The sequence below is a fragment of the Adiantum capillus-veneris genome, chromosome 12 (assembly GCF_014529385.1).
Source record: "Adiantum capillus-veneris isolate H3 chromosome 12, ASM1452938v2, whole genome shotgun sequence".
In the NCBI taxonomy this organism is placed as follows: domain Eukaryota; kingdom Viridiplantae; phylum Streptophyta; class Polypodiopsida; order Polypodiales; family Pteridaceae; genus Adiantum; species Adiantum capillus-veneris.
Window position 1 is genome coordinate 103,808,500 of NC_140942.1, and position 27,457 is coordinate 103,835,956.

A 27,457-nucleotide genomic window follows, 5' to 3' on the forward strand; every position below is an offset into this window, starting at 1 on the left:
TTATTTATTTATTATGTATATGCTATTTCAAGGTTAACATAGTATGTGTTTCTACTCACTGCACTATGAACACCTGTTTTGTCGATACATAACTCTATATATACACAAAATTGGCGTTTCGGTCAAACGTTTCAATGAGGCCTTAGCCTAGAGTGAAACGTTTCGGGGTGAAACGCCACGTTTCGGGGTGAAACGTTTCGGGTCTTAAACGTTTCGCGGTTACGCTGCGTAGTGCCCATATTCTCAAATATGCCTCTCCATAATAGACTTGTCATCCGTGGATCACAGTCACTGACAATCGACTGTGGCATACCATGGTACTTAAAGATATTGTACATAAAGAGACGAGCCATCTGATCTGGTTTTATCTTCTTCCTAACAGGAATGAAATGAGCTTGCTTGCTGAATCTGCAAATAATGGTCCAGATTCCATCATTCCCTATCTGTGTTCTTGGAAGATCAAAGATAAAATCCATAACTATGCTCTTCCATGGTTTATCTAGAATCGGCAATGGCTGTAGCAGCCCTGGTGCCTTTTGCCTATCAAACTTGATCTTTTGGCAAATCACGCATGCTCGCACAAAGGCATCCACATCTCTCCTCAAGGTAGGCCAATAAAAGAATGTCTCAATCGCTTTCACTGTAGCATCTATACCACGATGCCTTGCATACGGTGGGACATGACTCTACTATGACCTTATGTCGCAATTGCCTAGTGACCCAGAGTCTGCCATGCATCATCATAAAACCATCTCTGAGGAGGTAGTGCTCATGACGTTGTCCTTCCTGTAACTGTTTGAAGATCCTTGCAAAATCTTCGTCACTCGCATACTGTTCCTTCATGTCATCAAGCTCATGATGATAAGGAATTGACACAGCTGAAATTTGTGGCTTTCTTAATAACGCATCAACCACAACATTCTTCTTTCCTTCCACATGCACGATCTGGAAGTGAAACATGGAAAGAATGTTTGTCCATCGCATATGCTTTTCCAATAGCTTTGACTGTGTCAGAAAGTATCGCAAGGTCTGATGATTCGTTTGGACAACAAAATCAGCACCTACTAGCAGATAGTGTTTCCAACTTAAGAGCGCATGAATCACAGCCAGTAACTCTTTTTCATAGACCTACATGGTCGTCTCTGGCCCTTGCAAGATTCTGCTCTCATAGGCTACTACCCTGCCATCTTGCATTACCACTGCACAATGCTACTGCCACAAGTGTCACACTGGACCACAAATGACTTCCTGAGATGTGGCAGAACAATGACTGGATCTGAAGTCATCTTTTCCTTTAAGAGATTAAAAGCTAAAATCTCTTTCTGGGTCCATCTGAAAGTGACCTCTTTCTTTTGCAAAGCATGTATAGGTGAAGCAATCTCTGCAAAGTTGCGAATGAATCTTCTGTAGTAAGAACATAGCCCTAAGAAGCTAAGGACATCGTGCACAGTCCTTAAAGGTGGCCATGTCTTGATTGCTTCTACCTTCGCAGGATCCATTCGGACACCATCCTTTGACACAATGTGTCCGAGAAAGTGGATCTCTTCCAAGAAGAACTCGCTTTTCTTGCCATTGATGAGCAATCTGTTCCTGCGCAACTCTTCGAACACAATGGTCAAGTGATGCCTATGCTCCTCTTCATTCTTCGAGTAGACTATCATGTCATCAAAGAATGTGCCAACAAAGTTCTGATATGGACGGAAGATCCTATCCATCATCCTATTGAACGTAGCAGGAGCATTCGTAAGACCAAATGGAATCACTAAGAACTCGTAGAGACCAAACTTCGTTCTAAACGCAGTCTTATGCACATCCTCAGGCCTAATTCGAATCTGATGGTACCCACTTTTAAGGTCGATCCTGCTGAAAATCGTTGCACCCTCTAGGCGGTCAAGAATATCATCAATCCTTGGAATAGGAAACCTATTCTTGATGGTATTCTGATTCAGCGGACGGTAGTCAACACACATGCACCACGAGCCATCCTTTTTCTGTACTAAGAGAACTGGAGAGTGATAGGGTGACGAGCTAGGCTGAATCAGCCCTTTCTCTAAGAGCTCCTCCATAATCTCTTTCCGCAACGCCTCACTAACCCTATACACTTGCCTATTTGGTGGGCTACAACGTGGCACCAAATCAATCGCATGATCCTCGGGCCTCTCCGGCGGTGGTTGAGACGGAAATGAATCAAAAAAACAGCCATTAAACTTTTGCAAAAATGCTAACCTGTCTTTATCTAACACAGATAAATTTGACTGACAACTATCTGAGACATCACGTGCAAAAACCAAGTACGCAGAAAGATGATTCTTTATTATAGAAGTGATAGCAGAAGCAGATACAATAGGGACTGACTCTCCTTTTAGCTTTACATCCAAGATGCGAGTTTTGCCCCTATGCTGTACAATGATCTTTTTGTTGTAGGCATCCAAGACTCCATGCACTCGGAACATCCATGGGATCCCCAACACAACATCACATCCTTCCAACAGCATGATGTAGAACTCATACGACTGAATATGCAGATGCAGCTTTCCAATGATGGGAGTAACACACTCTGAGTGGCAAGGACATGCCAATCCTGCCTCTGCGGTGTACCCCATCTCTTCAGCTTTGATGCCCAACTTCATAGCTAATTCTGGCGTTATAAAGTTCGCTTTGGCACCTGGATCAAGGAAGATAAGTGCCATCTAGTCTCTAACTTTACCCCACGCTCTGCATAACTCACTGGCATCTGTACTAGGCCAGTCGCCCAACATGTCTGGCACTAAACCTGCCGAGGGAATAGGCTTCTTTCCTTTCTTGACCTCTTTGTCATCTAAGTCAGCTGGCCTTTTCTTTTGTGGACAGTTGGCTGTAAAATGACCACTCTGCTCGCATATAAAGCACTTGTTTTCAGCCATCAAAACCTTCTTTTCCTCAAACGTCTTATGCATAAAAGGCTTCCTTTTCTGCTTCCTTGCCTGCGCTCTAGAAGTCTCGGCTGAACCTCGCTAGCCGAGGACGCTTCAAGAGACGCTTTCATAAAGGGCTGCTTTGATGAATTTTTCTTTTGCTGCCCTCCTTTCTCGTTGCTCGGAAACCCATTGTCTTCTCCTTTCAACAAGGCAAGACCAGTGTTAGCAACTTCCATAAGTTGAGTGAGGGTAGCCACTCTGTTCTTGGTACAGTAATCGCGAAGCCCTTTACGCAGCCCACAACAGTACTTCTCTATCTGCTCTGTCAATGGCACAAATCTATAGGAGGTCACTGAGAGTAACGCTTTACAAAACCTCCTATTGTACTCCAGCAAGCTCTTGCATGTAACCGAAGTAAGTTGGTGCCAATCTGTCATGACGTCGGCTTCAAATTCATTTGATAGCCAAGCAGATGCAAACATTTGCCTGAAGTAAACCCAAGTGGCGGGTGCCTGTCTTAGCATTAACAATGTTGTCCACGATGTAAGCGCATTGTCCTTTAGAAAAGTGACAGCTTTCCTTACTTCAGAGGCCTCCGTAAAATTCCCCCCTGCATAAGCTGTATCAAATTGTTGGAGGAAAGTGAGAGTCTTTGCTTTATCCTCAAAGCCACTAAAGGTGTTGAACTTCACAGCTGCACCACCTTCTTCCACCTTCTTTGTAAGCTTTCGGCTTTTCCAGTGCCCCCAAATTGTCATAAGGAATAGTCTGCAACATGGGCACCGTAGTAGGCATGATCGGCATTGGCCATTCACATTTTGCGTCAGAGGTGCAATATCTGGCTGCTGTCCAAAAAAACTAGCCATGCCAAAATGACCCTGTGGCACCCCAAACTGGCCTTGGTTGCACTGAAAACCATGCTGCATGCCGATACTACCATACATGGGGTTTGGCATGATGCCTTGCATACCCCCAAACACTGTTCCTGGCATGTACGACTGACTTCCATGTGCATAACTAGCCATACTTTCGAACATTGATCCACCCCTGAAATACCCTGGATGTACCGTGGGTGGTGGAAAAACTGGGTGCATAGCCTAGTATCCAGTTCCCTGTCCATTCAAGACAACATGCGGGCTCTGAAAGGTGGCGGACTGAACTGGCATGACCTGTGGAATAGGCATTCTAGCCACCTGTTCAAGCACGGGAGGAACCTGTTTTTGAGCCCCTGACTCCGCAACATGCGAGTTTTCCCTATCTTGCTGAGTCGCATGGGAGACCTGGGCTTGAGCCTCAACGGGCTCTGTACGTTGAGGGCATTCCCTTGCCTACTGTGACTTTGATGATGCTTGCAGATAATCCATAAACCTGGGATTCTGCACCAACTGAGTGAAAACATTCACAGCAGCAACTAACTATGTCCTGAACACATCCTCTTCAAAGTGCCCAGTCATGAACCCTTGAACCTGTTCTCGCTATGCATTCACACGAGCAAAAGGCGTAGACAGTGGCGGTCGTGAACTCTCGCCAACTTCATGTTGTAAAGGAATAGCATGTCTACCCTGGGAAGAGGAACCCTCTTCTCTAGCATTGCCTGTCCTGTCAACCATAGTGTAATTCCAAGTTCCTGTGCTTTGTGTCTTCGCCGCAAACCAACCAAGGCTCACTTCTTAAGGAAAACTTGTCCTGGCAACGGAACCATGAAACCCGCCCGTAGGGCGGTAGATGTTAGCTTTCACCCGATTCTTTAACACTTGACTTTACGACACAAAGCAATGACTTAAAGGAACCTGTAACTGAGACTGGAATTACACTTCAAAACAAAAGCACAGCCACGAAGCTAGAATGCTCCCAAGCAGACAGCGACACCTGTAGGGCCCAAGGGTTGGCGCCCCTTTCGGTATTTCTTTATTCTTTAACAGAGGGAATAAAACCTGTGATTTCCTACAAGCTGTCCCGCACAATCTGGGCTGAAATCCATCTGTTCTGGCCCGATTTCGATAGCATAACTGTACTAGGACGCTTCACAGTCAGTATCCCCACGCAATAGATGACTTTTCCAACGCATACAGACACTTTGCAAAACCTGGCAAGAATCTGCAGCACGCTGAATTCTCTGTTTTCTGCCCCGAAAATGCGCCAAACCACCTCTACAGCGGTCCCCTCGCGTCCCCGAACCTCCTAGGGGGTATTAGGGACTGTTTAGGGCTGAAACCCTAAACCTGCAAAATACACAGCAGGCTGTAATTCCCTGTTTCGGGCTCCGTTTCGCGTGCCGGTCGCATCCATAGCAAGTCCTCGAGCTCCCGCACCTATAGGGCTACTTGCCCTTTGAATCGGACGAGATTTCTCACGTGAAACCTCTCTGAATTCATCAGTACCTGCTGGGGATTAGCCACTAGCTAATCCAGTACCTGTGCAAGAGGCTCTTGCCTCGGCAATCGCGCATGAACCCACACAACTGCACATTGGTCAAATGAGAAGCCCACTTGAGGGGCATAACATAACTGCTCGTAGGAGAGAGAGAGAGAGAGCAGTGCATAGCGTGCAGGGCATCACTCCTGGCACCGTATTGTACATAAGAGGGAAAGGAAGCACTCCATAGCTCTTGCACGTGTTGCAATCCACCTGCTGGCTGAAAATGGCGCCCCTTTTCTCTTGTAGGCTCGCCCCATCTCTCCCAGAGTGGCAGAATTGCTCATGGAGTGACACCTCGCCCAGTTTCCGACTTTGGCCAACTTGGCTAAAAATATATCAACTGGCGCGTCAGTTGACTCGGCAACAGAGCAATAAAATTTTCCCTTTATTATTCCTGAGCTAATGACACGAACACATTTTCAAGTCCAAAATAGCAGTTCCCTAAATTTTAGGAGATGCTTCTATGGCACTCACAGGAGTCGTCTGACTATCAATCACCCATGGAACTACATCGAAAAATGCAATGTCGGTCAGCTATCAGATGATTTACACTCGTAGCCCCACCGTGGCTAACCTTAATCCGTTTGTCCAACTATAGTGCTCAATGGCCGTCCGGCCTAGACTCTCACTGTCCACCTCACACCATGCAACTCGGACATTGGCATTTCCAGAGGGGTGCTTTAAAACAAGTCAAATAAAATTCCCCCAGAAAGAAATCAACAAGTAAAGTTAGTTGCCACAGACTCGTGACAAGTGCCCCCAAGTTGTCATAAGGAATGGTCTGCAACATGGGCACTATAGTAGGCATGATCGACACATCTTGGCCATTCACAAATTGCGTCAAAGGTGCGATATCTGACTGTTGTCTGAAAAAACCAGCCATATGAGCCTGTGGCACCCCAAACTGGCCCTGGATGCATAGTTACCGGGGAACGTCCCCTAGCCCCCGTTCCGGTGTTCCGGGGGGCAGTTCCCTTCTCGAACGTTCCGAAACGTCCCGGAACGTCTGACGTTCCGGGGTGGACAGTGCAAACCGGAACGGCCGTTCCGGAACGTTCTGGAAAGCCCCAGAACGTTCCGGAATTCCCCTGGAACGGCCAATGGCTACAAACAAATTTGGCAAAAATTGAAAAAATTGAAGTAAATGTTTGGGCTTCTTTTTGAAGTGTGCAAGGCCTCAAGGACTCATAAAATGCACACCCTCCCCCTTTCTCTCCACAAGCTAATCCTCAAGTCTCAAGCTCTCTCCCTCTCACACTCTCAAGATCTCTCCCTCTCAAGACTCTCTTTCTCAAGGCTCAAGGCTTTAGGCCTTCAAGCTCTCTTCCTCTCCCTCCCACTCTCTCAAATCTCTCCCTCTCCCTCTCACTCTCTCGAGTCTCTCTCTCTCTCTCATCATCTAGTCATAGCAAGGTTGAATGGTCTTCAAAACGAGTTTTTTGTGAGTATTAAAGTCAAAGCACTCTAATACTCCTTGTATTTAAACACAAGGAGCTAAAAAATGCACTATTTGGGTGTTTTTTATACCTCCCATTCCGCGCCGTTCTTGTTCCGGACCCCTAGCCGTTCCCCCGTTCCGCGGGGATCTCGTCGCCGTTCCCGTTCCGCGTTCCGGGTAACTATGCCTGGATGCACTGAAAACCCTGCTACATGCCGATACTACCATAGATGGGGTTTGGCATCATGCCTTGCATACCCCCAAACATTGTTCCTGACATGTACGGCTGACTTCCAGGCGCATAACCAGCTATACTTTGGAACACTGATCCACCCCCAAAATACCCAGGATGTACCGTGGATGGTGGAAAAACTGGGTGCATTGCCTGGTATCCAGTTCCCTGTCTATTCAAGACAGCATGCGGGCTCTGAAAGGTGGCGGGCTGAACTAGCATAACCTGTGGAATACGCGTTCTAGCCACCTGTTCAAGCACTGGAGGAACTTGTTTTGGAGCCCCTGACTCCGCAACATGCGAGTGTTCCCTTTCCTGCTAAGTCGCATGAAGTACTTCGGCTTGAGCCTCAACAAGCTCCATATGCGATGTAGGTTGCCTATTTTGTTGTTACACTGGTGGCGCTTGCAAGAACTCCATAAACCTTGGATTTTGCACCAGTTGCGAAAAGACATTCACCGCGGCAACTAACTGAGTCCTGAATGCATCATCCTCAAGTTGCCCAGTGATAAAGCCGTGTACTACTGGAGGGACATTCACATTAACAGGAGGTACACTCTGACGTGGCCGTGAGCTCGCCGTGAGCTCTCGCCAATCTCGAAGACCATAGGAATTTCCTGTCTGTCCTTCGAAGAGGAACCCTCTTCCATAATGCCCTTCCCTTTGTCGGCCATAGTGTAATCCCGCGTTCCTGCACTCTGTGTCTTTACCCAAAACAACCGCGGCTCACTCTTTGAGGAAAAAGTGATTGATATCCCAGCAATGGAACCTTGAAATCGGGCCGTAGGGCGGTAGGCTTTTGCTTTCACCCGAAATTCTTTACTTTAGACACACACACAGAGAACATGGAAAGGAAACCTGCGACGGGAATTAACACTTAAGTACACACACGGCTTGGAAGCTAGAATGCCCCGAGCAGACCCCGAAAACCTGTAGGCCCCAAAATTGGCCACTTTCGGTATTTCTTTATACTTTGAGAGGGTAAATTGCAAAGTAGAGTCCTGGGAATCCTTTACCTGTATCCCGCTAGATACTACCTGATTTGGTCAAATTTTGACAACATAACAACCCTAGAACTTGCGCGAAACCAATTCCCCTGCTAGAACTCAACTTCCACTAATGTATATACCCTCTGATTCCTGCCCAAAAACAGTAAATTCAGCACACTGTGTTTACTGGTTTTTGCTCTGTTTTCAGCCCCAAACAATCCCCTAGCTGTCCTCTGCTAATGGGGCACGATTCCCAAGGGTTCTGGCGTCCATATGGCTGAAAACAGTCAATTTTCTGCGCATACACAGTGCTGAATTTGCACCTGTACGGTGAGGTTATGACCCTCACCAGTGCCTGCTTTGGAATAGCAGCTAGCTATCCCTATTCCTGCTCAAGGAGACTCTTGCCTCATTACAAAAGCATGAAACCACACAGTTGTACATCAGTCAAATGAAGAGCCCTCTTGTGGGGCATCACAAAGGTACACGTAGGGGAGAGAAAGAGCAGTGTGTAGCGTACAGGGCATCACTCCTAGCACCACACTGTACATGAGAGGGAAAGAAAGGCTAAAGCACTCCATAGCTCTTAACGTGTGACAAAAACCAAACGAGGCCTCCCCTCAGCTTAAAATTCAGCGCCAACTTTTCTAAGAGGCAAGTGCATGAAAATCTGCCACTTGGCGCAATTACAGGCTTTTGCCCGTTTCGGGGTTGCCGCCTAAAAATCTCCCGACTGGTTGTCCAGTTGACTTCGCGGCATAGTTGTTAAACGTTCCCCTGGTCATACCGAAGGTAATAATGTCTACAAGCATCTGCCGTGTGTCCAATCTAGTAACAGATAAACCACCAGTTAAGGAATCCCAAGTTCTCTCCAATGAATCCATCCGCCCCTCGCTAGAGGGAAGGACCTCCTTTGGGAGGCCGTGGAGGTTTCACAAACAATAGGCAGACCTGTTGTCTTTCCTGCAACCAAGGCAGCAATCCAAGGAGATTCGAACAAGGATTGCCTGAACACTTCACCCATCCCAGAGAGTAAGGGGAGGTACTCAATTGGCAGACTAGGAAACAGACCGCAATAAAGGAGTCCACCTCCTTGTCAAGTGCATCAGAGTCCCAATTCAAAACAAAGCTGTCAGTGTTTGAAATGAGCCCGAGTAAAAGAGAAGAGTCTGGACTGATCTAAAGCACAATAGGTTGCCATGTCGGGAGACTCAAACTCAGAGTTAGCTAGCCAGGGGTAGGTGCACACACTTTGCGGGTAAGCAAGCATGTGTATTGTCTGAAGGGAAGAAGCCAGCCCAGGATGCATAAGCGAGGAAGCATAAGGCGGAAAACGACCAGCAAAGCGTGAGACAGAAAGAGGTCGAAAATGTGCATAAGCCAGGAGAGCCCAAAGGAAGTAGCGAAGGGGGTTCTTTCCATTCGTCACAATAGCTGTCCTCATCGCTTTGATGCAGGTTTGAAGTTTAATTTCTCAGGCTCCACGATAGCTGTAGGATTCCAACAGTGATAGAAACAAATGCTCAAAAACTTCCTACTTTTACATATGAAACAAACGGTATATTTTAGGAGGAGCAAGAGAATCGGATACCAGCTATATAGCACCTTTTGGCCGTCTTTCAGAGTAATGGAGTGGCCCTGTTGTAGCAAAGCATAGTTACCGCCTGGTCTAATTCCTAACTCGCGTGCTCGGTCCACACTGAATCTGTTAAGAGTTGATGAAGTGCTTCTTAAATTTAAGATGCCTTATCTTTACAAGCTGTAGCTAAATATCAAACACATTTAGGACATAACCTTCCAGGCCGAGCCTTTTCTTCCACAATATAACCCCAGCAAGGTACACTGTGCTGCACCAGACCAGCTTTTACAGTATACTGATTGTCCTCAAATCTGTGTCAAAATGGTAAAACAAGGTGTGAGCTTCACAGAGCTCTATTAAGTACTCTCTCTGCAGTATAAAAACACATGGATAGATATTCAAGCTGCTTACCACATACAGAACTACTTACATGTCCCATATACCCTCACTCGATGCATAGAAATCTTGTCCAGCAACTTCATCTTCATGTCTGTCAGCTTCCTTTGTTCGTTTTCTTCCAGCTTTGGGCTTCTACAACCAGCACATCTGAAAACTCTTAGACCCCTGAAGTGATTTGAATAGTGCTCTACATTAGAAATAAAAGTTGCACCTTTCCAATTTTTAATTCATGCACAGCATACTTCGAGAATACCCGTCCAAAGCACCCATTCAAGATGGTGCGTATATACATGCGTAGCCCCTCAGGACCATAGATATTTATACGTTCAGACTTGTTGGTAGTCATGCCTAGACCTGATAAAACACCTGGACGCGTAGTTCAACACCACACATTAAAGTTGTTCTAAAATAAAAAGTCAAATAATTGCAAGATATGCCCGGAGCAAACCTGGAAGTCCAAACACCTGAAAGAAAGATGACTAGTTAGGGCAATCAAAAGATGCTAGATACTGTTAGTATCTGTGCTTATTTCAAGAATAGTTTAATTTTAAAGAGGATACATGGTCGCCATGCATGTGTGTTATGAAGATGCTTCCTATAGAACCAAAACGAAAGGGAGTTTTGTAGAGCTGCTTCTGAACACCTTCACCACAATCGAAGAGATAAGTAACTCTATCTGTTGCATATACACAACTTCCAGTTAGAATATCATTTGGATTCTTTAGTAGGGACACAAAAGGTTAATGTGCTTTCAAGAATTGCAACCGAAGCACATAAATTGCTCTGAAACTCTACCTAATCTCAAAGCAAGACACGATGTATTCCTTCTCAAAGTTGGAATAGATGATGATGTTCCCAAAAAACACAATTGCATTCCCTTGTAATCGCCAAAATCTGTCGATTCATAAATATGACTCGACAAATTGTTTGTTGCTGTTCCCTCTGTGATGGAAAGAAAGATTATCAGCAGGCTAAGACCTCCATTTAAATAATGCATCTTACCTTACATAGAAATGAGACCTGAAAGTAGAGTCAATAAGCCCAGAAAAATATCATAAGTAGACCACAAACAAGAATAGACAGATGTTATCAACTGAAAGAGAGAAAAAATGAAATGTTTCTGTACATCTGCAAAAGGCCAAAAGTCCTAAAAGAGTAGATTCTCAAAGGTGATATATGGCATTTTAGGTTTGGTCATTTGAACGGTGATGCTCTTCGACTTGCTTTTTGTGAGCAGATGCTTTAAGGCTTGCCAGATGTTGGGCCAAAAGTCCTAAAAGAGTAGATTCTCAAAGGTGATATATGGCATTTTAGGTTTGGTCATTTGAACGATGATGCTCTTCGACTTGCTTTTTGTGAGCAGATGCTTTAAGGCTTGCCAGATGTTGGGAGTAAGCATGGGAAATGCATTTCTTGCATTTGTGGGAAGCAACATAGAGAGGCTATTCAGAAGCACTCTACACGCTTAGCTACTGCATTGTTAAAGATGGTTCACACCGACCTTTGTGGACCTATGCAAAATCCTTCCCTAGGCAGAGTTCTTTACTTCTATTTTTGATGGATGATTTCAGCCGCTTTACTTGGGTATATTTTCTACAGCACTAGTCAGAGGCATTTGGTAGAATTGGCGTGCTCCTGTGAAGAAGGAGAGCAATAAAGTATTCAAGACAGTTCGATCGGACAAAGGTGGGGAGTATACCTCCAAATCATTTGGGCGGACCATGGCATCAAGCAAGAGCTTGCGAATACCGGATCGCCCTTAGAGAATGGACTTGTGGAACGGAAGAATAGGACAGGGGTTGAGATGGCGTGGACTACGCTTGAGCATCAAGACCTGTCAAAGTCTTTATGGGTAGAGGCAGTTGCAACAGCAGTTCATACCATAAACTAATCTCCAACTTCTTCAATTCCACAGAAGACCCTGTTTGAGGCTTACTTTGGTACAAAGCCCGATTCTCTCGTTTCAAGATATTTGGGAGCGATCGTCCATGTACCGAAGGAGCGAGGGGGGAGTTTGACCCCAAGTCCTAAAGATTGTTTTTTGTCGGCTACGATACTCTTTCCAAGGGATATAGAGACTTTATGATCCAATAAAGAAGGATGTTGTGCTTAGCCATGATGTTGTCTATGACGAGTTTATTCCTTCAGAGGGAGCTTCAACTCCCAAGTCTTCCATGACAACCCCAGACTTGCCAATACTTGAAGATCTAGCTGGTGATTTTCCTCTTGAGGTCGATGAATCCTCTTCTCCTACCCCCGTTCCTCAGGCTCCAAAGAAGAATGCACCCATTTTAGATGATGCAGATTATTCTCAATGGTGCAGAGATAGAGCTTGATATACCGGTAGCTCCATCCATAGGGAGCAAGTCAAACAAGTTACCGCTTTGCACATATGGTAATGCCCTACTAGCTGGGCTACACAGATGACCATGTACAATTCTGTGGGTTTTATGCGTGTTTGCCAAGGCAAGAGCCTTTTGTGTTAGAGTTACACCACCGTTACTTCGCCATTTTGTGCGGCTAGTGATTGTCCCAAGGTGGCCACCCATCGCACATCATGTAGATTGCATGGGCGAACACTTTTAGCACATGTCCGGCCGGTCATTTTCTGAGCCTGGCTGGCTGCACACATTTTTAGCCATTTTTGGGCTTTAATGGTTTTTACACTAGTTACACATTTTGCCCTACCTCAACCTAACATTCTATAAACAGAATGGTTAGGGTCTTGTAGTCATACATTGTGTATTGAGAGCATCATTTGCAAAGCACTTGTTTTCTCTCCCTCTCTCTCCCTCCAACTTTTTTGGCGCGCATGGCTCACACCCTCTCTGCTGCTCACTGTCACATGGTCTCAGTCGCCAAGTTGTGGAGCATCTTCAACGATCTCACTCCCAAAGCCTAGCGCTAGCAGTTCTGCTCCGTTCCGTCGCGAGAAACTGAAAATTTCAGCCTAGCGTTTTTGGACCAGCTAGCATTTTTGCAATAGAGCCCTAGCACTTTTGCATCCGTGCCTTGATCTACATCCCCTACAAGCAGAGCTACCTCCTCTGTAACAAATCGCACCACATCAGCCCCAGATTTGTCCAGTGTTTTTTCTGGCCTGATCTGCGTTTTTGGACCTGCTTGCGTTTTTTGTGGCTTGCTGCGTTTTCTGAAAAACGCTGCCCATAGGCACTTGAGGAAGCGGCCTACACTTGCCTGGAGAGTCTCCTACTGCCAGGAACTTGCAGATCTACGGCATCGTCAGGTATCCACACCCAATTGGCACTATTTTGGCATTGATTACTTGCTATTTTTTCTCTGTTTTCAGCCCCTCGACAGCTAAGAAGTGAGAGAACCCCCACACTCTACGACGCTCCCGTACAGATTAGTGATGTACAAGCACACTAAAATCTCTATTACAGTGGCGTTTTCAGCACACTTTGCAACGTTTTTGGGGCGGACAGCAAGCTAAAGTTTTACCCTTTGTGCGGTTGATCACTCCCTTGCTCGTCAGGACACCATCCGGTGGTTGTCTAAGCGGTTATCTTGGACTGCTACGGCATTGGAGACGGTACCTTCGTCGGCGACTTGCGATCTTATCAATCTACCTCTGGGACTACATAATGGTACCTCACACTTGACCAGTTTCTTGTGAAGCTGGGGTTACCGCGTACCTCATCAGATTCCAACTGTTATGTTGTCTCTAATGGCTCTTTGATTGCAATAGTGATTGTCTATGTGGACAATCTCATTTTCACAAGCTCATGGACCAGCAAAATCAAGTCGATCATGAAAGCTATGGAGACACGTTTCGAGATGACTGATCTTGGACTACTTCACTATTTTCTTCCATTCGAGATCTTTCAGACACTAGACGGCATCTTCTTTCCTCAGCGGAAGTATGCGAAGGCTATCCTGGAGAGATTCCAAATGACAAGCTGCAAACCAATTGGCACTCCTGTTGAACCCAGAGAGAGCATCTCGCTTCACGATCCTTCCCCACAGATTGACTTAGAGCAGTATAGGAATGTTGTTGGCTGCCTCGTATGGCTGACTTATTCCCGACCAGACATCTGTTACACAGTTTCTGTCCTCAGTTCCTTCAACACCCGACCTCGTCAGTGACATTGGCAGTGTGCCCAGCGTACTCTGTTGTACATCAGCGGCACCTTGGACCATGGTGTGTTCTATGGTCGCTCCAAGGGTTGCACCCTACTTGGTTGGTGCGATTCAGACTGGGCAAGAAATCCAGGTACTTCGCACTCTACTACAGTTTCACACTCGGCTCAGGACCCATTTCATGGCACAGTAAGCGGCAACCCACCATTGCGCTATCTTCCACAAAGGCGGAGTACACAGCAGCTTGTTATGCTGCTTGTGAGGCAATATGGCTACGGAGATTACCGGGAGAATTATGTTTTCCCCAGACTGCTACGACTCGTCTTTTGTGCGACAATCAAAATTGCATTGCTATTGCCAAGAACCCTATCTTTCACGCTCGGACAAAGCACATTGAGGTGCAGTACCACTATGTTCGGGAGCGAGTTTTGGCTGGAGATCTTCATTTGGAGTATGTCCGTACAGCGGACAATGCAGCAGACATCTTCACGAAGGCTGTAACTTAGCGGACTTTGGCTTCTCACCTTCGACTCGTGTGTTGTTTCAACATCTGATACTGAGAGGCGGTGTTACACTAACGTTGCTTCGCCATTTTGTACGGCTAGTGATTGTCTCGGGTTGGCCACCCATCGCACATCATGTAGAATGCATGGGCGGCACTTTTAGCATGTGTTCGGCCGATCATTTTTTGAGCCTCGCTGAGTGCACACATTTTTAGCCATTTTTGGGCTTTTATGTTTTTTGCGCCAGTTACACATTCTGCCCTACCTCAACCTAACATTCTATACATAGAATGGTTAGGGTCTTGTAGTCATACATTGTGTATTGAGAGCATCATTTGCAGAGCGCTTGTGTTTTCTCTCTCTCTCTCTCTCTCTCTCTCTCTCTCTCTCTCTCTCTCTCTCTCTCTCTCTCTCTCTCTCTCTCTCTCTCTCTCTCTCTCTCTCTCTCTCTCTCTCTCTCTCTCTCTAACGTTTTAGGCGTGTGTGGCTCACACCCCTCCGTAGTTCAATCTCACATTTTGAACAGGGACTAGATTGGCTAATTGCTAATCTCCCACAGGTATGTGTCACAAAGTGATGAGGTGGAATGGCCAACTAAAAGAGAAATGGCCGAGTGGACGAGAGACTCCAAATGGACCAACTTAAAGAACTTATGGAGCACCGGCTAAGAGGCCTAAAACCCTAAACACCCAAAGCTTGACATCTGGAAGAGATTTCCGCGCTGAGATGCTGACGTGGCAATCCGTACGGATGGTGACGTGGCAAGACTGCACAGATTCTCCAGATCTTGCGCTGATGTGCTGACGTGGCAGGCTGGGCAGATTTCCGTAAATTGCATTGGACAGATTTTACACTAGCTTTTGGGGACCATAGCTTTTGGGGTTTAGTGCTTTTGACCTGCTCGCTTTTGGGGCTTTGCTTTTGGGCATCCCTTGTAATAAAAGAGACCTTGGGGCTTCACTCTGCAGAGCATCTGGATGCAGAGTCTGAGAGCAGAGGACCTTGTAAATAAAGAAATACCGAAAGGGGCACCAACCTTTGGGGCCAATGCTTCTGGACGAGAAACTCCACCGTCCGTGGAGACTCTCTCTCTCTCTCTCTCTCTCTCTCTCTCTCTCTCTCTCTCTCTCTCAAAGTTCAGTGATTTTTTCTGTTCGTGTGTCGCTATTGATTTCTCGCTTGGAGTGTCCAAGCCTGTTACAGTTGGTAGGACTTCTTCTTGTGTTACTTGTTCTTCTTAGGATTTAGGCCCCTCGGCTGGGATCTCCAAGTTGGCTCTATTCTTCAAGGCTTGACATGTCAGCAGTTTGTGACATTCCCCCTTCTTGAAAGAGAATAATCGTCCACGATTACAGCATGTCTGCAAAACAACTCAAGTTAGCTCAAAATTTCCGAGGGTCATACCGAGTGACAATCCGAGGGACAATCAGTTTGCTCTTTTTGTTTTGTTAAGGAGTTGGCTTCTCCTTTCTGCTCTTTTGATCAAGGAGTTGGCTTCTCCTTTCGTCCAGATCGGAACTCTTGATATTCTGGCGTAGTAAAATTAGCCATCACACCCAGATCGCACTGATCTACCACGGGTGTCTTGATGCACTAAAATTACAAACCCAAGCAATCTCATCCAATTAGGGATATTCAGTGGTTGGCACATCACAATGCAACACAAATGCTCACATATGCATGTCACAAGACATAGAAACATAAAGTCACCGATGGACACTCCTCCTGCATAACCTAACGAGGTTCGGGCCGGGAGATATTCAACGACTCCCTCATCACTCCTCCCGCATAACCTAAGAAGGTCTGGGCTGGGAGATATAGACGCCTTTTACAACCAAACGCCTCGAGACCGCAACCTGCGTCGTTTGGAGGTGCTTAGAGTAACCACTCTCAAACTTCTTAATACTCCTCCCGCATAGCCATCCAGGTCCGGGCCGGGAGTCAACAACAATTATTTTACAAGCATACAACCAAACGGCTCCCAAGCATCGGCCTGCGTCGCTTGGAGGTTTCTAGCATACAACGGAATGCTTCCCAAGCATCGGCCTACGTCGTTCCGAGGTTCAATGAAACCCGCCCGTGGGGCGGTAGGCGTTGGCTTTCACCCTTAGACACACACAGAGAGAACGTGCAAAGGAAGCCTGCGATGGGAATTAACACTTGAATACACACACGGCTCAAAAGCTACAATGCTCCCAGCAGACGCCGACAACCTGTAGGCCCCAATATTGGCGCCCCTTTCGGTATTTCTTTATTCTTTGAGGAGGTAAATTACAAAGTAAGGTCCTCGGAATCCTTTACCTGTATCACACTAGATACTACCTGATTTGGCCAAATTTCGGCAACATAACAACCCCAAAACTTGCACGAAATCAATTCCCCTGCTCGATCTCACTTGCACTAGCATAAACCCTCTGATTCCAACCCAAAAACAGGAAATTCAGCTTGCTGTATTTAATAGTTTTTGCCCTGTTTTCAGCCCCAAGCAGTCCCCCAGCTGTCCTCTGCCAGTGGGGCACGATTCCCAAGAGTTCTGACGTCCGTATGGCTGAGAAACAGTCGATTTACAGCGCATACACAGCATTGAAAAGGCACCTGTACGGTGAGGTTATGAACCTCACCAGTGCCTGCTTCGGAGTACCAGTTAGCTACCCCTGTTCCTGCTCAAGGAGGCTCTTGCCTCAGCACAAAAGCATGAAACCACACAGCTATACATGAGTCAAATGAAGAGCCCTCTTGTGGGGCATCACATAACTGCACGTAGGGGAGAGAGAGAGCAGTGTATAGTGTGCAGGTCATCACTCCTAGCACCACACTATACATAGAGAGAAAAGCAAACACTCAATAGCTCTTAACCTCTGTCAGGTTCTCAATGAAGCATCCCCCCAGCATAAATCGAGCGCCCCCTCATCTGCCCTTGACCTGTAATGCATCTGTGAACAAATAGATGCAAAAGGGGAAGATTTACATGGCTGCCAAAACCTGTGTATCACTGAAAACGCAGCAAAACAACCCTGTAAACACGTATCTGATGCCTTCCAATGCTGAAAATGAGCTCCTTGGTCCTAAGTAAAGTCATAGGAAGCTCAAAAATGGAGAGAAATGGCTGAAAATCAGAGTTATCGGCCTCCGAAACTGCTCCAATAAGTAGGTTACGAGTTTTGGTTCTCCCAAACTTGGTGAAGTGACCAAAAAGTGCCACTTGGCACTCATACATGCAATTTCCCCACATTGTGCTTCTTGCTTAAAAATCTCTCAACTGGTGCATCAATTGACTTTGCAGCAGAGTAATAAAATGTTCCGTTGTCATACCGAAGGTAATGACGCGAACAGATTTCACGGCCCAAAATAGCAGTTCCCTAATTTTTAGGAGATGCTTCCATTGGGCTCCCACTAGTCTTCTGACCATCTATCCTCATTGGAACTGAATCCAAAAGTGCAACATGGCCCAACTATTGGGTACTTTCCTTTGGTGACCCCACCTTGACTTTATGCCTTTATTGAGTTCAGTTCCTAGTATCCACCAACTTGCTAAGTGCGACGGGGGGACCTACATGGCCTTGAACTGAGCCTAGACATCCTTTTACTTTACGAATTCCAGTGCCGACCAACTTCCCGTCTGTGGATGAAACTACCGTTCACATTGGTCATACGATGTCCGACCATTTGCAACTTCAAAAAGAGGGTCTCAAAAATAAAACAAAAATCATTGGAAAGAAACCAACAACTAAGGTTAGCAGTTGCCACGTCCTCGTAACATTCAAACAATACCAAAACAATATTTCTCGCTTCTTCACCCAGGAGTAAAATCACCGGTCAATGAAACCAGTATTAAAACCAGAGTCAAACATTGCAAATCAACACCAAAACAGTTTCAAAACAGTTACCATCTATTTCAAACAAATTTCAAACAGGATCACCAAACAAGTTCTCAAACAGATTTCAAGCTTAAAAAGCAATCTCGACATCGGCAGAGCTCGAAAATTCAACTGACTTTCCATCTTGGAACCTGCATCAAAAATTAGGGTTAGGTTCCTTCCATAAGGTCGTAGACCACCACAGCATGGTCCATCAGCTCTTGGACAAACAGTGTTCCTCTGGCAGCGATGGTAATCCCAAGACATAGCAATCACAATGGACCTTCAAGGTTTTAAGCTCGAAAAGAGACACCTACTGAGAGATGTTGAGAAATTTCAAGATATAATCTGCTAGAGTTTGCATGGCAAGCATTTCAAGATACCCCACAATGCCAGAAGTTGCACTCCGAAGGAAGATGTCAAAAACCATATAACTTCACGCAAAAATTTTCTTGAAAGCTTGCCAAGTCCTTGGAGTGTGCGGCTTGGTAGCTATAGACATCAACATTTGCATGCCACTGCTTTTGAGAAAAAACGGTGACTCGAAACAAATCTTGGATCCTTCTATTGCAAGTGATCTTTTTGGCTTATGCCCTGTAAGACATGAGAGGTGAACACAGGAGCGCGCCCGATGCGCGATGAAGTAAGGGTGGAAGCGGCTGTCACAAAGTGATGACGTGTCCGCCCGGGAGCCGAAACCATGACTGCTGCTGAAAACCCTAATTCTACAACCCCTAACCCTAAAACCTGCAAACCATAACCCTAACCCTAAAAACTGTCATAAACCCTAACCCTAGCAACAGGCTGAAACACGTGAAAAGCGCCAACTGATGACGTGGCAGAATTTCCGTAAATTGCGGCGGAATTTCAAGCTTTTTGCGTCAGCTTTTTCTCTATGCTAGAAAGAGAGAATTTTCGATTGCTTTATTTGATTTATGCTCTAGCGAGAGAGCTTGTGAGAGAAAAAGAGTTGCTTTTGCTTTGAAGCTTTTGGGGCTCTACTTTTGGCATCCCTTGTAAATTAAAAAGGTGGTGAGGGCACACACTCGACAGAGCATCTGGACGCAGAGTCTGAGAGTGAAACCCTAACCGCTCTCTTGTACTTTGAACATTGATTAATACATATAGAAATACCGAAAGGGGCGCCAGTCTTTAAGGCCAATATCTCTAGGCAGAGAACTCCACCGGGCCAGTGCAAATCTATTGTGAACGGTGAACTGTTTTGAAGTGGTTATTTGGTGCTGTCGTGATTGATTCTTGACTTGGAGTGTCCAAGTCTGTTACAGTGGTATCAGAGCACGGCCGATTTCTCTTCTACAGGAAATCCGATCCCCTTTTTTTTTTTTCCGCGGCACCTATGGCTTCACGCAAGGATCAATCGACTCCCTCTGCATCCGGAGATGCGGACAGGGATCACAACGAAGATTCCGCCAGAGAGTATGGCCCACCTCGGCCTACTCAAGCGGAGCAACAAGAGGTGAAGCGTCGTCAGTTGATCGGCGATGCAACAAGATGATGCTCAGTTTTGCGAAGGATTCGAAATTGGCAAAATATATGAGTGAGGCTTCTTTTCAGGAAGTGCATGAGCAGTGGCAAAAAACCACAACACCACCACCGAAACCCACTCTCAAGAAACCTTCTAATCACAAGCAATATTCAGAGAAGGAATTAGAAGAGGTGGTTGATGAACGGATTGCTCAGCTTGTTGACGCGCAGAACAAAGCCAAAAAGCACGGCAAAAAGCAGAAGAAAGGCACTGACTTCCTGGGTTATTTGGGTCGTCAGTCGACATTTGATAAAGCAAAGTAACAGAAGAAGCATGTTCGATTTGAAGAAGTACCCAGTTCTTCTTCTTCTTCTTCTTCTGACAGTTCTTCTAGCTCTTCAGATTCGAGCGAAGAAGACAGAAAAGGCAAAAAGCGAAGCAAGAAACAACGCTTCGGAAAGGGCAAGAAAAAGTCTAAATCTCGCCCAGTGAGTGACAATTCTACAGAGGACTCGTCTACAGATAGTTCACACTCTGATGACGGCAAATTTTATGCGAACAAGAAGAATTTTTAAAAAGCCAACCAGTATGACTTTCTGGAAGATAAAAGCAAGAAAGTCCGAGAGTTTAAGGAAGGTGGACAATCGATCAAATTTGACACTTTTTCAGGATACAAAGATGCTTCGAAGGCTTTGTCTTTTATACAGCAGTTTCACATCGCTTTCGCGTGAGGACGCTACTCAGAGCACTCCAAGATTCGGAGAGCTGCCTCTTATTTTACGGGGAATGCTCGAACTTGGTGGTCCACGCTTCTTTTAAACAAGACTGCGCCAATTAAATGGCTGAAATTTAAGAAGCTTTTTAATTCTTCTTGGTTGACTCAAGAGTATGAACGCGTTACACGAGCTGCTTGAAACCATCTTCGAATGACCAAGCAAGATACAGTGGATGCTTATTGCGAGAGATTCTGAAGCTCCTTTCTACCCGCCTCTTCATTCAAGAAGATCTCGTTCATAGAACAGATTGAGCGGTTTACCTTGGGCCTACTTACAGAGATCCGAGATCACTGCTTGGAACAGAAGTCAGCTTCTATTCAGAAGTTGATGAGTCATGCGAAGCGGGGTTTTGCCATTCGCTCTAGCACTCTGACCTCCCCCACCGATAAGGTCATGACACAACGAGCCGAACGGACTTCAGCGAATGAAAGTAGAAAGAGAAAGAGCAACCCAGAAAAGAAGGATGCACGACCCAAGCTTACTCTTGAGGAGAGAGCTCGCTTCATCAGGAAGGGGAACTGCTTTGGATGCGGGGAACATGGACATATCTCCGCGAAGTGCCCTAACAAGGCACCGAATGAACAAGATAAAGAAAGGCTAGAAAGTTCTGAAGCAGCTGAGAGACGTGACAGAAAAGGCAGATAAAAAGCAGAACTGGTACCACATGGCGTGGAACCTAAACCGAATCAAATGAATGAAAGTACAAACTTTGCCGTTTTTCGGGGCAAAGTGAAGGATCAGGAAGCTCTTTTGAAGGAGCCAAGGCCAACTTCTTTTCACTTGGAATTGGCGGCTCGAGTTGGAACTACGCCCGACAGGCTAAGGCCACAAGGGGAGGTAGTTCGAGTGGCACCCGGGTCCCAAACGGGATGTTGCCATTACACCGAGCATTGGCAAACTTCGTTTGCAATGACAGGGGTGTTCACGGCACGCGAGTGACATTCTACTCGAGATCCCTTGGTTCCACAAGAACTACGCCGTGGTTGACTACCGGGCCGAGAAAGCGACTTTGACAAATGAAGGGCTCAGAGATTGTACTCGATGAACTTCAGTTTCTTTACTCATTCTTTTGGGAGAGAACTGAACAATGGATAAAGATCGAATATGTTTTTTACCTGAACAAAAGAACGCCAAGATTTTTTTCTCCACCCTCATGCCGATTGCTTTTTAGAGGGGCTGAGGATCATACCATTGATCTGAAACCTGGAAGCACGCCACCGAACCGGCCACCTTACCGTGTGAGTCGAGCACAGAATGAAGAGATTATGAACCAAGTGAAAGACCTCTTGGAAAAGGGTCTTGTCCAGCCTAGTACTTCACCGTATTGCTCTCCAGTGTTGCTGGTTTTGAAGAAAGACGGATCTTGGAGAATGTGCATCGATTATAGAGCTCTCAACAAAATCACCATCAAGAACAGATTTCCGATTCCTAGGATCGATGATATACTCGACAGATTACAGGGATTCTCGTGCTTTAGCAGGATTGATTTGAAGAGTGAATATCATCAAATCAGAATCGTGACGGGAGACGTCTACAAGACAGCTTTTCGGACGACTTTTGGGTTATTTGAGTTTTTGGTGATGCCTTTTGGCTTAACCAATGCTCCTGCGACATTTAACCGCATGATGGACAGGATTTTTCGAGAGTACAGGCTATTTGTTGGTATTTTCTTTGACGATATCATTGTTTTCTCCAAGAATGAGGCAGAACACAGAGATCATCTACTTCAGAGATACACTTTTTGAGACACATTGTCTCAGCAATAGGAGTGCAAATGGATCCGGCCAAGATAGAGACTATACGTGATTGGCCCGATTTGAAGAATGTCCATGAAGTTAGAAGCTTCTTGGGACTGTGTTTGTATTACAGGCGGTTCATTCGAAAGTTTGCAAAGGTTGCTTCCCCTTTGCATATCTTGACACAGAAAGGAGTCCCTTTCTCGTGGGGATCCACAGAGGTGACTGCCTTTCAGACATTGAAAGAGAAATTGACTACAGGACCAGTTTTGACTTTGTCGGACTTGCAGAAGTCATTTGAAGTATATTGTGATACTTGTGGTCGTAGTCTGGGTGCGGTCTTAATGCAAGAAGGCCATGTCATTGCTTACGAGAGCCGATTGTTCTCAAGGCCGGAGATGACAGCACAGATCTATGAGAAAGAGCTTTTGGCGGTTATCCATGCTCTTACTCAGTGGCGGCATTACCTACTCCGAGCGGATTTTACTGTCTTTACAGACCATCAGAGTTTGCGCTACTTCTTGTCACAGAAGCAGCTTTCGGAAAAGCAGATGCGGTGGGCAAACATCCTGTCACAGTTTCACATCCAGATTGTCCATGTGTAGGGACAGAAGAATGTGGTGGCAAATGCTTTGTCTCGGAAGTCGTTGATTTTGGCTATTTCCGCGATACATCATAGGAGCTTCGAGGATATGGTCGACCAATATGCCACAGATACAGATTTTGCAGACGTTTTCACACAGATACGGGATGGGGAGACAGTAGCGGGATATTCCATTCAGGATGGCTACTTGATGAGAAAAACCATGTTGTGCGTTACACAGCCGTTGAGGGAAAAGGTTATGACTAAATGCCATTGTCCACCTTTTACGGGTCACCGCGGCATTGCTACCACCAAGGGGTAGAGAGATATTTCTTTTGGCCGAGACTCAAGAAGGATGTGGAAGAGTTTGTGCGCAGTTGCTAAGTATGCCAGAAGGTAAAGTTTGACAGGCATAAAGCACAGGGATTGTTACAGCCTTTACCCATACCCACCTGCCCCTGGGAAAGTATTGCAATGGATTTCATTTTTAATCTCTCGAGAACACAGAGTGGTCACGATGGTATCTGGACTGTTATTGACAGATTTAGCAAACAGGCTCATTTCATTCCAGTGAAGAAAGCAATCAAGCCGGATCACTTAGCGAGACTGTTTATGGCCCAGATTTTCAGATTACATGGCATGCCTGGGACGATTGTCTCCGACAGGGACCCCAGATTTACGAGTTTGTTTTGGAAGGAGAACATTGCACGCGGTTGCAGTTCTCGTCATCGTTCCAACCGCAGATTGATGGGCGATCTGAGATTGCCAATTCAGTGGTTCTAGATTTATTGAAGTCTTATATCTCGGATCAAAAGACTCAATGGGAAAAGTATTTACCTTTGGTGGAATTTTCCTACTTCGATTATTACCATAGCCCGAGCTAGATTTCTCGAGCAAACTAAAACCCGAGCAAGAGAGGCCGGTCAACTTGTAAGTGAAGCGACCAACTGCAAAAAGTGAGTGCACGAAAGAAGACTACAAGTCTTGAACTCTACTCGTTAGCATGAAACACAAACGCTCTACCACTTGGCTATAGACAATTCATTGAAAAATGTGGGCATTGTTTAAGTAATGACCTGGTGTGACTACATTTGACTGACGCATTCAAAAAAGTGGTGTAGCCGCATGTCCTAGTGTGACATGGGCCTAAGTGTGTGTATGTGTGTGTGTTTTAGTAGATTTTTGCGGTGTGCGAATACGCATAAAGAATTGGTCTACATGTGTTAAGGGAGACTAGGATCAACGGTTTGGTGAGGCATGGATTGTGAATGAGAGATCACAAGCAGGTGGGTTCACGGTGGGGTATGCAAGATAGGCCCCTCACTAGGAAAATGGGAGACAATGGCAATGGGCCTAGATTATTGGCATCACATGTAGCCCATGCGGTTATAGGACCATGTGTAATGGCATGGATGGACCGCCCATAAAGGAAGGTCTGCAACATGGGGTTGCAATATAAAGCGAGGGGATTACAACCATCTTTGAGCCCAAATGCCAAAGGTCCTAGGGATACAATAGACACTACTACAAATTTGAAATATCATGATGGGTTCAAATAGACTCATGGAAGCATGGAGTAAATATGTATAAAATTCAAATAAATTGTCATCAATGATGACAACCATGGCAAGAATGCATAGTCTGATTGCAAACCTCAAGTGGACATCTTTTGATTGCCAAATGGATTTGCGAGGCTCATTTCTAGCAAAGCAAAATTTTTGTGTATAAGTTATTTTCTAGTAGCAAGTGCTAGAATCGAGAGGTGGCAACAAATATGAGCCAATTAGGTGGTGATATTGGCAGGTAACATGATGCGAGGGTGTGTGTAGTTGGGTGACTAAGAGTGTGTGTGACATGCTTCATTGAAGGGCTCAAGGAAGGCCTTGCAATGGTGGGGTGAGAGTTGGGTGCACAACTGGCTTTGGGTGAGAGTTCCGACGCTTTGGAATGGTGGGATAATTGGGGTTGGATCCTTGCAATGCAAACTAGAGGGGAGAGGAATTGCATGTGGAAAGAGGGCTGCCTACTACCTCTTGTGCTCGCCAAGCACCACAACATAGGCCATAGGACGAGGAGGGAAAGAGGAGAGCGATGGGGAAGTTGTACAAAACGCATGACAGTGGCATGGTTAATGTGGGTCTCTGAAATCTGTGGGTGCTCTAGCGTGCTTTTGGGTTGTATTTTACGGCATCACCTCCTACACCAAGGACCACATGCCGGTGTGCGGTCCACTATCAACAATGCTGGGAAGTTTTTTTCCAAAACTTGATAAAATTGCTCACGGGTCCAATGTTTTTTAATCGTTAGGTTTTGAACTTGCCTTTAAGAAAACCGGGAAATTTACAGCAAGGACCGGCGGTCCAATAGCAGTCGTGCGGTCCAATGGAGTGATCAAAAAATACCATTTTCCCAAACATACAAAATTCCTTTTCTTGAACTTGCCAAGAGGAAATTTCAAAGCATTATGTTATTTTTCCCATTTTTTACACTATTTTTCTCTATTTTGGGATGGAATTTCTCCTTTTGTGCTTGCCCTCACCTGGCATTTTTGAAATTGAAAACGACACAGTATGTCGCCACGATTTTAAACAAATCCTTAAAACTACGAATCTGTTGATGATGCCTTTATCACTCCAAAGGAGCAAGGTCAATGCAAGGTAAGCAAGACAAACAGGTGTCATATAGTTTCTCTCTCTCTTTCTCTCTCTCTCTCTCTCTCTCTCTCTCTCTCTCTCTCTCTCTCTCTCTCTCTCTCTCTCTCTCTCTCTCTGTGGAAAAAGTCAGGGTTGTATATTACTGAGTGAAACCGGCCCGTAGGGCGGTAGGCGTTGGCTTTCACCCGAAATTCTTTACTTTATACACACACACACACAGCACTTTGCAAAGAGAACCTGCGACGGGAGTTAACACTTGAATACACACACGGCTCGAAAGCTAGAATGCTCCGAGCAGACGCCGACAACCCGTAGGCCCCAAAATTGGCGCCCCTTACGGTATTTCTTTATTCTTTAGGAGGGTAAATTACAAGGTAAGGTCCTGGGAATCCTTCACGTGTATCCACCTAGATACCTTTTGATTTGGCCAAATTTCGGCAACATAACAGCCCCAAAACTTGCGCGAAACCAATTCCCCTGCTGGAACTCGCTTGCACTGTCGTATACCCTCTGATTCCTGTCCAAAAACAGTAAATTCAGCCCCAAACAGTCCCCTAACTGTCCTCTGCCAGTGGGGCACGATTCCCAATGGTCCTGGCGTCCGTACGGCTGAAAAACAGTGAATTTACAGCGCATACACAGCGCTGATTTTGCACCTGTACGATGACGTTATGACCCTCACCAGTGCCTGCTTTGGAGCAGCAGCTAGCTACCCCTGTTCCTGCTCAAGGAGGCTCTTGCCTCAGCACAAAAGCATGAACCCACACAACTGTACATCAGTCAAATGAGTAGCCCTCTTGTGGGGCATCACATAACTGCACGTAGGGGAGAGAGAGAGCAGTGTGTAGTGTGCAGGGCATCACTCCTAGCACCACACTGTACATGAGAGGGAAAGAAAGCACTCCATAGCTCTTAACCTATGACAGGCTCTCAATGAAGCATCCCCCCAGCATAAATCGAGCGCCCTCTCTTCTGCCCTTGACCTGTAATGCATCTGTGAACAAATAGATGCAAAAAGGAGAAGATTTCCATGGCTGCCAAAACCTGTGTATCGCTGAAAACGCAGCAAAACAGCCCTGTAAACACGCATCTGATGCCTTCCAATGCTGAAAATGAGCTCCTTGGACCTAGGCAAAGTCATGGGAAGCTCAAAAATGGAGAGAAATGGCTGAAAATCCAAGTTAACAGCCTCCAAAACTGCTCCAGAAAGTCAGTTACGAGTTCTCTTCTCCCAAACTTGGTAAATTGACCAAAAAGTGCCACTTGGCACTCATGCATGCAATTTCCCCGTATTGGGTTTCCTACTTAAAAATCTCTCAACTGGTGCATCAGTTGACTTTGTAGCAGAGTACTAAAATGTTCCCTTGGTCATACCGAAGGTAATGACGCGAACACATTTCACGGCCCAAAATAGCAGTTCCCTAATTTTTAGGAGATGCTTCCGTCGGGCTCCCGCTGGTCTTCTGACCATCTATCCTCATTGGGACCGCATCCAAAAGTGCAATGTGGCCCAACTGTCAGATACTTTCTGTTGGTGATCCCACCTTGACTTTATGCCTTTATTGAGTTCACTTCCTAGTATCCACCAACTTGCTAAGTGCGACGGGGGGGGACCTGTATGATCTTGCTCTGAGACTAGACATCCTCTTACTGTACGAATTCCTGTGCCGACCAACTTCCCGTCTGCGGGTGAAACTACCGTTCACATTGGCCATACAATGTCCGACCATTTGCAACTTCAAAAAGAGGGTCTCAAAAATAAAACAAAAATCATTGGAAAGAAACCAACAACTAAGGTTAGCAATTGCT

General features: G+C 45.8%; 1 protein-coding gene across 3 annotated transcripts in view; it reads right to left on the reverse strand.

The window, feature by feature from the left end:
- The window catches only part of LOC147446246 (uncharacterized), a 99,370-nt gene that overhangs the window by 25,629 nt on the left and 46,284 nt on the right, over positions 1-27,457 (reverse strand). For all 3 annotated transcript variants that reach the window (XM_086525505.1, XM_086525506.1, XM_086525504.1), the window contains 7 exons: positions 10,748-10,894; positions 10,513-10,628; positions 10,401-10,416; positions 10,164-10,318; positions 9,984-10,084; positions 9,769-9,864; positions 9,580-9,679 (listed from right to left, as the gene is read on the reverse strand). In XM_086525505.1, the coding sequence (XP_086381631.1) occupies positions 9,580-9,679; positions 9,769-9,864; positions 9,984-10,084; positions 10,164-10,318; positions 10,401-10,416; positions 10,513-10,628; positions 10,748-10,894 (731 nt within the window). The remainder of the gene's footprint in view (positions 1-9,579; positions 9,680-9,768; positions 9,865-9,983; positions 10,085-10,163; positions 10,319-10,400; positions 10,417-10,512; positions 10,629-10,747; positions 10,895-27,457) is intronic.